The following is an 11,389-nucleotide window of genomic DNA, read 5'->3' as shown; positions in this document are numbered from 1 at the left end:
CACCGTCGTCTCGTCTCTCCCACAGATCTACCAGTTGCCCGATTGGCGCCTGGTGTTTCTGGTGAAGAATTTCCCCATGGGGCAGCGGGTGCTGGTGGACAGCTCCTTCGGGCAGCCCGCCAGCCAGGGGGAGACCAAGAAGGAGGAAGTCGTCCGTCAGACCGAGATGCCGCTGGTCAAGGAGGTCCTGCTGGTGGCCCTGGGGAATCGACAGAGCCGGCCGTACCTCTTGGTGAGTCTGGAGGGTCACCTGCGCCGAGGGGGTCGGCTTTCATGCCTAAAGTGGGACTAGAACTCACTGTCATCTGGTGATTGGCCCAAAGTCACCCAGACAGCTTTTGTGCTTATGACGGAACTAGAACTCACTGCCTCCTGGTTTCTAGCCTTCACCACTGGACGCAACTGGGCTTGGCTGTAACTCGGTTCTCTTGGGAATGAAGCTGAGGGAGGGTCCGAGCGAGGGCCGTTCGGTCAGAGCTGCACCTGGTGAGCCATTATGGGATGGAGTGACTTTGGGCGGCCTTCCCAATTCTCTTGCCAGGTGCACGTGGATCAAGAGCTGCTCATCTACGAGGCCTTTAACCACGACTCTCAGCTGGGCCAGGCCAACCTCAAAGTCCGATTCAAAAAGGTAGCCTTTATCAGCCGGGGGGGGGGAGTGCAGCCCCCCCCTTCCTCTGGGTCTCAGTATTCCCTTACCAGGGAAGGGGTAGAGCAGAGGGGCCACCGTTCCCCCTATAGGCCACCCTTCTTTCTTTCTTTCTTTCTTTCTTTCTTTCTTTCTTTCTTTCTTTCTTTCTTCTTCCTTCCTTCCTTCATTTCTTTCTTTTTCTTTCTTTTTTCCCTTCTTTCCTTCCTTCCTTCCTTCCTTCCTTTCTTTCTTCCTTCCCCTTCCTTCATTTCTTTCTTTTTCTTTTTTCCCTTCTTTCCTTTCTTTCTTTCTTTCTTTCTTTCTTTCTTTCTTTCTTCCTTCCCCTTCCTTCATTTCTTTCTTTTTCTTTCTTTTTTCCCTTCTTTCCTTTCTTTCTTTCTTTCTTTCTTTCTTTCTTTCTTTCTTTCTTTCTTTCCTTCCTTCATTTCTTCTTTCTTTCTTCCCTTCTTTTCTTCATTTTTTTTCTTTCTTCCCTTTCTTCCTTCATTTCTTTCTTCCTTCCTTCCTTCCTTCCTTCATTTTTTCTTTCTTTCTTTCCTTCCTTCCTTCATTTCTTCTTTCTTTCTATCTTTCCTTCCCTTCAATTCTTCTTTCCTTCTTTCTTTCCTTCCTTCATTTCTTCTTTCTTTCTTTCTTTCTTTCTTTCTTTCTTTCTTTCTTTCTTCCCTTTTCTTCATTTTTTTTCTTTCTTCCCTTCCTTCCTTCCTTCCTTCCTTCATTTCTTTCCTTCCTTCCTTCCTTCCTTCCTTCCTTCTTTCTTTTCTTTTCTTTTCTTTTCTTTTCTTTTCTTCTCACCTGCTCTCTTGGTCTCCTCCAACCAGGTTCCCCACAACATCAACTTCCGGGAAAAGAAATCCCGACCGTCCAAAAAGAAGTCCGAGAGCGCGGGGGGCGAGGAATCGGGAGCCCCCCGAGGACGAGTCGCTCGCTTCCGCTACTTTGAAGACATCTACGGCTATTCAGGAGTAGGTGAAGAATTCCTGGTGGACAGAGGGACAGACCAGGAGGGGCTTCTGGGTTTCTCTGAGGGACAACCGAGACCCCCAGAGTGTTGGGGGTCTCCCGGTGGAGATGGTCAGGGAAGAGCGCTTTGGGGCACCTGCTGAATAGGACCCCAAAGTTGGGGGTGGTGGGATTTTTTGTACTGGACAGGAGGGAGTCGAGAAGGCCAGCCTGGAGAACCAGGACAACGCTCGGAATTCCTTGCGCAAGAAGCATCTGTGTTTCTTCTCAGGTGTTCATTTGTGGGCCCTCGCCACATTGGCTGCTGGTGACCTCTCGGGGAGCCCTGCGCTTGCACCCCATGACCATAGATGGCCCCATCGAGTCCTTCGCCCCCTTCCACAACGTCAACTGCCCCAAGGGCTTCCTCTACTTCAACCGGCAGGTAAGCCTCACTCATCCAGGGTTAGAACTTGGAAGATTCCCTCTGGTTGGAACACCTGCCTGCTGAGTTCCTTAGGAGCTGATCCAAAACCTTGTAGAGCACGGCTGGCTGGGGAATTCTGGGAGTTGAAGTCCACAAGCCTAAAAGTGGCCATGTTTGGAGACCGCTGTGGTAGAGGAAAGTCTGACTGTGTCCTGTCCTGCAGGGGGAGCTGCGCATCAGCGTCTTGCCCGCCTATCTCTCCTACGATGCGCCGTGGCCTGTCCGGAAGATCCCACTGCGTTGCACCGCCCACTACGTAGCATACCACGTGGAGTCCAAGGTAGGACTGGGTGCTCTGGGCAATGCTAGATTGGCTTGGAAATTGGGTTGCCCCGGTAACCCACGGCAGTCTAGTTTCTTTGATCGCTTGGATTCTCTCTCGAAATTCCATATATTGGTTTTAACGTGTTCAGATTACACCCTTAAATGTTTCTTCGATATCCAAAGAAGTTGGGTATTGTGTGTGACAGTGTGTGAGAGTGTTCAGTTTGGTTGATTTCTGGATCGTCGGCCTGCGCGACGGCAGGCTTCACGGTTTCAGAGGCCGAGAGGATCTCGTCTTCTTTTCATTCCACGTCTTCCCGTCCCTGCCCTGCGCCTTGAACAAACTCCCCCCTCCTGCCTAGGTGTACGCCGTGGCCACCAGCGTCAACAACACTTGCACCCGCATCCCCCACATGACGGGAGAGGAGAAGGAGTTCGAGACCATCGAGAGAGGTGGGTGTGCCGGGAGCCAACGTGCCACATCCTCCAGCCAGAGGGCTTCCTTGTGGAAGTTTTGCCCGAGCTGAGAATGCCCCCGGGAGCAGTTCTCCCCAGGTCCTGCCCAGGGGAGGGTCTTTGGGGTAAAAGAGCAAGGAGGGAGGTTTGCTGGACTGTCCATGGACGGGGGTCCCTGAGCTGGTTGGTGAGGGTCCAGGGAGAGGAGCAGGGGACGTGTCCTTAAATGAGGCAGGAATGGCTGGACTTCAGTACAGTGCAGTGTCTTTCTGGGCTAAATATTAATAACAGAAGAACAGAGTTGGAAGGGACCGTGGAGGTCTTCTAGTCCAACCCCCTGCTCAGGCAGGAGACCCTCTACCATTTCAGACAAGTGGCTGTCCAGTCTCTTCTTAAAAATCTCCAGTGGTGGAGCACCCACAGCTTCTGGAGGCAAGCAGTTCCAGTGATCAATTGTTCTCACCTCCATCAATAGGCAGGTTCTGTTAACTGCCAGGGCTTGGCAGCACATTTGGGAGAATGGTGTTCTCAACTACATCTTTTTGCTTGGAGGACTAAGCTGGCAGTGTACGGGATCAGCCCCGCTGCTGATTTGGGTTTCTGGGTTTGTGCCACACAGCTGACCAAGCCAGGGGTGAAAGTTCCCCTTCTTTTGTTCTGGTGCTGATTGTGTTAGTGGGTTCACACAGCTCTCTGGAACCTGAATTGATTGAGCTGGGCTACAGCTGCAACCCACCTATATCTGTTTAAATGACGATGCGGCAGAGATTTTTCCCAGCATCTCATGAGGTTCCCTAGTTGGGTCATGAAACGTCTTCTAGAAAACAACCCAGCTCAGAGAGCACCAAGGACCCCACAGTCGTCCTCCTCCTCCTCCTCCTTCTCCTCCTCCTGGTCCTCCTCCTCCTCCTCCTCCTCCCTTCCATAAACCCCCCCTCCTAGCACTGATGATTTACTTAGTTGGGTAATGAAACATCTGCAAGAAAACAGCCAGGCTCAGAAGCACCAAGGGTCCCACAGTTGTACTTCTCCTCCTCCTCCTCTCCTCCTCCTCCTCCTGCTTTTCCCAAAATCCACTCCCTTCTAACACTGATGATGTGACCTAGTTGGATACTGAAACGTCTGCAAGAAAATAGCCAAGCTCAGAGAGTACCAAAGACCCCACAGTCGTTGTCCTCCTCCTCCTCCTCCTCCTCCTCCTCCTCCTCCTTCCACCAACCCCCCNCTCCGCAGATGACCGCTACATGCACCCGCTGCAGGAAGCCTTTTCTATTCAGCTGATCTCTCCGGTCAGCTGGGAGACCATCCCTAACACCAGGTGAGAAGAGGGGAGGGCAACCCTTGGATTTAGCCCGGGGAGGCTTTCACGGGGAGGGAGACAGGGAGGGAGACGTTTCCTTTGTGGATCGTGGAGATCTTCTCCAGAAGCCCGGAGAGAGCTCAGAGGTTCATTGTGTGAGAACGGCCGAGAGGCCCCCCCCACCAAAAGGGGAGACCCACAGCGAGAAAGGCAGCTTACCCCCCCCCCCCCAGTTTTGGAGAAGCATATACAGGTGGTCCTCGCCTTACAACTATTCATTTAGTGACCGTTCAGAGTTACGACAGCACTGAAAAAAAAGTGACACAGGACTTATTTTCACAATTACGACTATTGCGGCATCCCCGTAGTCACGTGATCAAACTTCGGACGCTTGGCAACCAACTCATATTTATGACGGTCGCCATGTCCAAGGGAGGGTGGTCGGGTAATCCCCTTTTGCGACCTGACAAAGTCAATGGAGGAAACTGGATTCATTTAACGACCAGGTTCCTCACTTAACAACTGGCAGTTCTGTTGCTAAGTATCCCACTTTCCACCCTTCCGGGCCTGTTCCTTCTTCTGCACAGGGGAGGTGGGAAGACGCACAACATTGGACACAGAGTGTGTGGTGCACAAAACTTGCTTTCTATATAAATCAGTCCCTGCAATTATTTGTGTGTCTTACAATCGCCTATAAACTCCAGTGGAATTGTTTGGTACAGGAAATCCTTCTTACAACCAATCACTGACCTGTTAACACACATCACACTAAGCCACAAGCCGTTGTTGTCAGTGCATGTAGTTCTCAACTTAGAACTATCCATTTAGCGACTGTTCAGAGTTACGACAGCACTGAAAAAAGTGACTTAGGACCATTTTTCACACCGTACGACCATTATAGTGTCCTCGTGATCACGTGATTCGGACGCTTGGCAACCGACTCATATTTATGACGGTTGTAGCGTCCCGGAGGGGGTCACGCGATCCCCCTCTTGCAACCGTTTGACGGGCAAAGTCAACGGGGGAAGCCAGACTCACTTAACAACCGGGTTACTAACGCGGCATTCACTGAACCGCTGGGGCGAGAAAATGGGGCAAAATCCACTTAACTGTCTCGCTTAGCGACAGAAATTTGGGCTCACCTGGGCTCGTATGTCGAGGACTATCTGTACGCAGCGGCCTTCCCTCCCCCTCCCTTCTACCCCCTCTGCTCCGCAGGATCGACCTGGAGGAGTGGGAACACGTGACTTGCATGAAGACGGTGTCGCTGAAGAGCGAGGAGACGGTCTCCGGTCTGAAGGGCTACATCGCCGTTGGGACCTGCCTGATGCAGGGCGAAGAGGTCACCTGCAGGGGCCGGGTGAGACACACACACACACCCTGGCCGGGTTGTCAAGCTTTTCCCTGCCCCTGTCCCCCCGACTCTGTCCTTTGATCCCAGTCTCCTTTGTGTGTCCCACACAGTTCAGAGGTTGGGCTAAAGAATCAGGGAGATGTAGAGTTGGAGAAGGTATCTCTGAGCACGGAGGATCATCTAGTCCTTCCCCTGCTCAAGGTGGGATCCACTAGGCCAGGGTTTCTCAACCAGGGCCGCTTTAAAATGGGGGACTTCTGGCTGGGGAATTCTGGGAGTTGAAGTCCACCCATCTTAAAGTCCAGGTTGAGAAAATCCAGGTTGAAGTCCACCCATCTTAAAGTGGTCCAGCTTGAGAAAATCCAGGTTGAAGTCCACCCATCTTAAAGTGGTCCAGCTTGAGAAAATCCAGGTTGAAGTCCACCCATCTTAAAGTGGTCCAGCTTGAGAAAATCCAGGTTGAAGTCCACCCATCTTAAAGTGGTCCAGGTTGAAAAAATCTCTGATCAGGATCAGGTTTCCTTGCATGCCTACAAGCAGTCATATGGACACACACACACACACACATAATTTTTGTGGCAGTCATCGTCTTCGTGGCCTTGCAGGTTATTTTCTGACTTTCAATCCGAATAGAGCTGGAAGAGACCTTGGAGGTCTTCTAGTCCAGCCCCCTGCCCAGGCAGGAGACAATCTCTTGTTAAAGGCCTCCGGTGATGGAACACCCCCAACTTCTGGTGGCAAGTTGTTCCACTGGTTAATTGTCCAAAACTGCCGGGAAGTTTCTCCTTAGTTCCAGGTTTCTTCTCTCCTTGATTGGTCCCCATCCGTTGCTTCTTCTGCTTTCAGGCACTTTGGAGAATAGCTTGACTCCCTCATCTTTGTGGCCTAGCTCAGTGGTTCTCAACCTGTGGTCCGTGGTCCCTTGGGGGGGGGTGCAACGTCATCACAGGGGGTCCACAAAGGCTTGAAGAAATATTAGGATTTAAATCTTAAGTCTCGGAGGTCTGTGGCCACAAGAGGTATTTAAAGGGAGCCTGTGGTGAAGGAAAGGTTGAGAATCTCTGGCTGGGCTGTGAGTCATTTTACGGGGAGTCCGTTGTAGCTATCAACGGACACTTAAGTGACGGCTCATAAATCGAGGACTACCTGCAGTCCAGTAGAGAGTGGGATGGCTCTCTTTCTCCTCCTCACTGGCCCCCTTTGCGCAGATCCTGATCATGGACATCATCGAGGTGGTTCCCGAGCCGGGCCAGCCCCTCACCAAGAACAAGTTCAAGGTCCTGTACGAGAAGGAGCAGAAGGGGCCGGTCACCGCCCTCTGCCACTGCAACGGTTACCTGGTGTCGGCCATTGGCCAGAAGGTGAGTCGGTCAGGGACCCAGAGTGGGCCAGAAGCTGTGGGAGCTCTCGCTCCAAGCTGGGACCGCGGTACCCAGAAAGGAGAAGAATTGTGGCTCAGGGCTGAAACGGGGGCTCCCCGGGGGCTCTCTGAGTTGAGGGGTTCTCTTGTAGATGTTTCATGACCTGACTAGGTAACATCATCAGTGTTAGAAGGGAGGGGGGTTTGGGAGAGGAGGAGGAGGGAAAGGAGGACTGTGGGGTCCCTGGTGTTCTCTGAGCTGGGTGGTTTTCTTGCAGACGTTTCATGACCCAACTAGGTAACATCATCAGTGCTAGAAGGGAGGAGGAGGATTGTGGGGTCCCTGGTGTTCTCTGAGCTGGGTGGTTTTCTTGCAGACGTTTCATGACCCAACTAGGTAACATCATCAGTGCTAGAAGGGAGGAGGAGGAGGATTGTGGGGTCCTTGGTGCTCTCTGAGCTGGGTGGTTTTCTTGCAGACGTTTCATGACCCAACTAGGTAACATCATCAGTGCTAGAAGGAAGGAGAAGGAGGAGGAAGGGAGGAGGAGAAGGGGGAAGGGGAGAAGAGGAGGAGGAGGAGGACTATTGGGTCCTTGGTGCTTCTAAGTTTTATGGTTTCCTTGCAGACGTTTCATGACCCAACTAGGTCACATCATCAGTGCTGGAAGGGGTGGAATTTGTACCTTCTAGCTTTGAGGATTTTACCTCGTTTGGGCAATGAAATGTCTGCAAGAAAACGACCAGGTCCAAGAGCACCGAGGACCCCCCCGGACTTTGGGAACTGGGGTGACACAGGAATTGTCAAGGGGAGCCTGTACAGAGGCTCCCCTTGAGCGGGATAACCCCGGAGTAAATAGAATAAACAGTGGTCTATATTAAATGGTGGTTTATCTTACACTAGCTACAATATCATACACCAGGAACAATACACATACACGTGCTCATACAACAGGATCCAACAAGCCACAGTTACAACAGGAAACGGAAGAGAGAGAACACATCAGCAGAGCCTTCCCTTTATACCAAGGCTCCTAAAGAGACACAGACCCTGCTGGGTCAGTCTCATCATTACATCCTAACATTTCATAAGCTGGTTAGCTGTTAGATCAATATCTTGACAATCCTTTAGTAAACGGACCTATCACTTCACCCAAAGGGAGTCGAGGGTCTTTCTTTCTTAAGAGGTCGGACTGGGGCATGCCTGGCAGCCAGGTTGACCTTCCCCACCCTCCCACTTGTGTCCCCCCCCCCGTGCCTGCAGATTTTCCTCTGGAGCTTGAAGGACAACGACCTGACCGGCATGGCCTTCATTGACACCCAGCTCTACATCCACCAGATGATCAGTGTGAAGAACTTCATCCTGGCTGCCGACGTCATGAAGAGCATCTCACTGCTGCGCTACCAGGAGGAGAGCAAGACCCTCTCTCTCGTCAGCCGGGTAGGGACCCTGAGCAGGGCAGGGAGGGCTGTCCCCACTCCACCCCCCCAGGCCACATCCCGGGCCTCTGCTGAACTCCCCACCTCTCTCTCCTTTCTCTCTCTCCTCTTTCTGTCTCTCTCTCTCTCGCTTTCTCTGTCTCTATCTCTATCTCTCTCACTGTCTCTGTCTCTCCTCTTTCTCTCTCTCTGTCTTTCTTTCTCTCTCTCCTCTCCTCTGTCTCTCTCTCTCTCTGTGTCTCTCCCTCTCTCTCTGTGTGTCTCTCTCTCTCTTTCTCTCTCTCTGTCTCTCCTCTTTCTCTCTCTCTCTCTCTCTCTGTCCTCTGTCTCTCCCTCTCTCTCTTCCTCTCTTTCTCTGTCTCTCTTTCTATCTCTCTCACTCTCTGTCTCTCCTCTTTCTCTCTCTGTTTTTCTTTCTCTCCTCTCTCTCCTCTCTCTCCTCTCTCTCTCTCTCTCTCTCTCTTGTCTTTCTCTCTTTCCTGTCTCTCTGTCTCTCCTCTGTCTCTCCCTCTCTCTCTTCCTCTCTTTCTCTGTCTCTCTTTCTCTCTCACTGTCTCTGTCTCTCCTCTGTCTCTCTGTCTTTCTCTCTCTCCTCTGTCTCTTTCTCTGTGTGTCTCTGTCTCGCTCTTTCTCTCTCTCTGTCTGTCTCTTTTTTCTCTGTCTCTCTCTGTCTCTCTGTCTTTCTCTCCTCTGTCTCTCTCTCTCTCTGTCTCTTTCTCTCTCTGTGTGTGTCTCTTTCTCTCTCTCTCTCTCTCTGTCTCTTTTTTCTCTGTCTCTCTCTGTCTGTCTCTCCTCTTTCTCTCTCTCCCTCCCGCAGGATGCCAAGCCCCTGGAGGTCTACAGCGTGGACTTCATGGTGGACAACGCCCAGCTGGGATTCCTCGGTGGGTCCCAGAGGGGGTCTTGGGAAAGGATGGGGCAGCCTAAATCCAGGCACGGCTTCTCTCCAGCAGGCTGGTGTCTGCCCCCCTCCCCAATGCTGGGGAAGGGCTACTGGGGGGCAGTGGTTGAAGAAGGGGGGGGGCTTTACAGCAGGGATCCAGGCTGGTGCCCCTCTATAAAGACTCTGTGCTCCTTCCTGGACTCAGGAAGATACCAGTTACAAGTCCTCAACTTATAACCGTTCCTTTAGTGACCGCTGAAAGTTGCAAGGGCACTGAAAAAAAGGGACTTTTCTTTTTGCAGTGTCTGACAGGGACCGCAATCTCCTGGTCTACATGTACCTGCCGGAAGGTGAGAACAAGCAAGGGGGGTTTATTATCCATTAATAATAATAATGAATATTATGATATTCTGACTCTGGGGCAGACCGATGGGCTGAGATGGGTCTCTGTTCTGGGGGGAGGAGGGGGGGATTTGGGTCTGTTTCCCTGGGGTCTCTGGAGATGCCCCCGTCCTCCCCAGGTCAAGATCGTCCCAAAGGTGCTTTTTCTAAAAGGCAAAATGACCTTTTCTTGTTTACGTCTCCTTGAAAACGTTTCGCTCCTCGTCCGAGCAGCTTGTTCAGTTCTAACCGACTGGTGGGGAAGTTGTTGTTGTTGTTAGTTGCGAAGTGGTGTCCGACCCATTGCGACCCCACGGACAACGTTCCTCCAGGCCTTCCTGTCCTCTACCATCTTCTGGAGTCCATTGAAGCTCAGGCCTCCTGCTTCAGGGACTCCATCCAGCCACCTCCTTCTCTGTCATTGTCCCCTTCTTCTCTTGCCCTCCATCTTTCCCAGCATCAGGCTCTTCTCCAGGGAGTCCTTCCTTCTCATTAGGGGGCCAAAGGACTTGAGTTTCAGCTTCAGGATCTGGCCTTCTCAAGAGCAGCCGGGGTTGATCTCCTCTAGGACTGACCGGTTGGATCGCCTTGCAGTCCAGGGGACTCGCAGGACTCTTCTCCAGCCCCAGAGTTCAAAGGCCTCCATTCTTTGGCGCTCAGCCTTTCTTATGGTCCAACTTTCACAGCCATACATTGCCACTGGGAAAACCATGGCCTTGACTCTACGCACTTTTGTTGGCAGGGTGGGGAAGGGAAGGATCTATATTCTTTGCAGTCATCTGGGTTGAGGAGAACACAAAGAGGAAAGAGTGTAAATCTTCTTGTTTCCCACCAATCAGTCGGAACCAAAGAAGCTTCTTGGATGAGAAGCGAAATGTCTTCAAAGGGAAAAAAAATCAAGAAAGTCCAGTTGCCTTTTGGTGAAAGCTTCGCTCCCTTTCCTGTCCCTGGGGATCCCCCCCCCCCGGCCAGTCCCGGGCTCCTGGTAGAGCAGCGGCATTGGGAGGGGGGCCATTTGGGAGGGGGTTCCTCCTGGTTCCCGCCCTCCAGCAGCCCCCCGGGGCCTCGTGTTTCCTCCGCAGCAAAGGAGAGTTTTGGTGGGATGCGGCTTCTCCGCCGAGCGGACTTCCACGTGGGGGGCCACGTCAATGCTTTCTGGAGGACGCCGTGCCGGGGCGCCCTGGAAGGGTTGGCCAAGAAGACCAACGCCTGGGAGAACAAGCACATCACCTGGTTTGGTGAGCGAGGCGGTGGGTGGGTGGGGCGCAGGGGCCGCAGGGAGACCCAGAATGGGGTGCTTTTCCCACCGTGTCCCGTTCACACAACCTTCCTACGTTAGCCCTGGAGAACCTTGCACCTTTGGGGGCGCAGGCAGTCTTTTGTTGGGAGAGCAAGTTTGGTCGAAGGGTTTCCAGATTAGAATATCGGCGGTGTTCTTGCAGAAGTTGGCATTACCCAACTAGGGAACGTCATCAATGCTGAAAGGGAGTGGGGTTCATGGAGAGGAGGAGGAGGAGGAGGACTGTGGGAGTCCTGGGTGCGGTCTGAGCTGGGTGGTTTTCTTGCAGACGTTTCATTACCCAACTAGGGAACATCATCAGTGAATCAGCATTTGTTGGGTTATGAAACGTCTGCAAGAAAACAACCAAGCTCAGAGAGCACCAAGGACCCCACAGTTGTCGTCCTCTTCTTCCTCCTGCTCCTGCTCCTGCTCCTCCTCCTCCCTTCTAACACTGAGGATGTTACCTAGTTGGGTTATGAAATGTCTGCAAGAAAATAGCCAAGCTCAGAGAGCACCAGGGACCCCACAGTCATTATTCTTCTTCTTCCTCCTCCTCCTCCTCCTCCTCCTCCTCCTCCTCCTCCTCCT

General features: G+C 52.3%; 1 protein-coding gene across 1 annotated transcript in view; it reads left to right on the top strand.

Moving 5' to 3' along the window:
- The window catches only part of CPSF1 (cleavage and polyadenylation specific factor 1), a gene marked incomplete at its 5' end in the record, with an annotated part of 57,324 nt that overhangs the window by 43,031 nt on the left and 2,904 nt on the right, over window positions 1-11,389 (top strand). Inside the window, 13 exons of the mRNA XM_015826867.1 lie at window positions 26-232; window positions 542-631; window positions 1,474-1,617; window positions 1,887-2,039; window positions 2,245-2,361; window positions 2,708-2,798; window positions 4,035-4,119; window positions 5,320-5,461; window positions 6,664-6,816; window positions 8,080-8,256; window positions 9,073-9,139; window positions 9,441-9,488; window positions 10,602-10,757. Of these exons, the coding sequence (XP_015682353.1) occupies window positions 26-232; window positions 542-631; window positions 1,474-1,617; window positions 1,887-2,039; window positions 2,245-2,361; window positions 2,708-2,798; window positions 4,035-4,119; window positions 5,320-5,461; window positions 6,664-6,816; window positions 8,080-8,256; window positions 9,073-9,139; window positions 9,441-9,488; window positions 10,602-10,757 (1,630 nt within the window). The remainder of the gene's footprint in view (window positions 1-25; window positions 233-541; window positions 632-1,473; window positions 1,618-1,886; window positions 2,040-2,244; window positions 2,362-2,707; window positions 2,799-4,034; window positions 4,120-5,319; window positions 5,462-6,663; window positions 6,817-8,079; window positions 8,257-9,072; window positions 9,140-9,440; window positions 9,489-10,601; window positions 10,758-11,389) is intronic.

Source organism: Protobothrops mucrosquamatus, unplaced genomic scaffold (genome assembly GCF_001527695.2).
Source record: "Protobothrops mucrosquamatus isolate PMUCROS unplaced genomic scaffold, P.Mucros_1.0 scaffold3348, whole genome shotgun sequence".
NCBI lineage: Eukaryota > Metazoa > Chordata > Lepidosauria > Squamata > Viperidae > Protobothrops > Protobothrops mucrosquamatus.
Note: the sequence above shows the minus strand (reverse complement) of the source record. Positions and strands in the feature narration are given on the sequence as shown.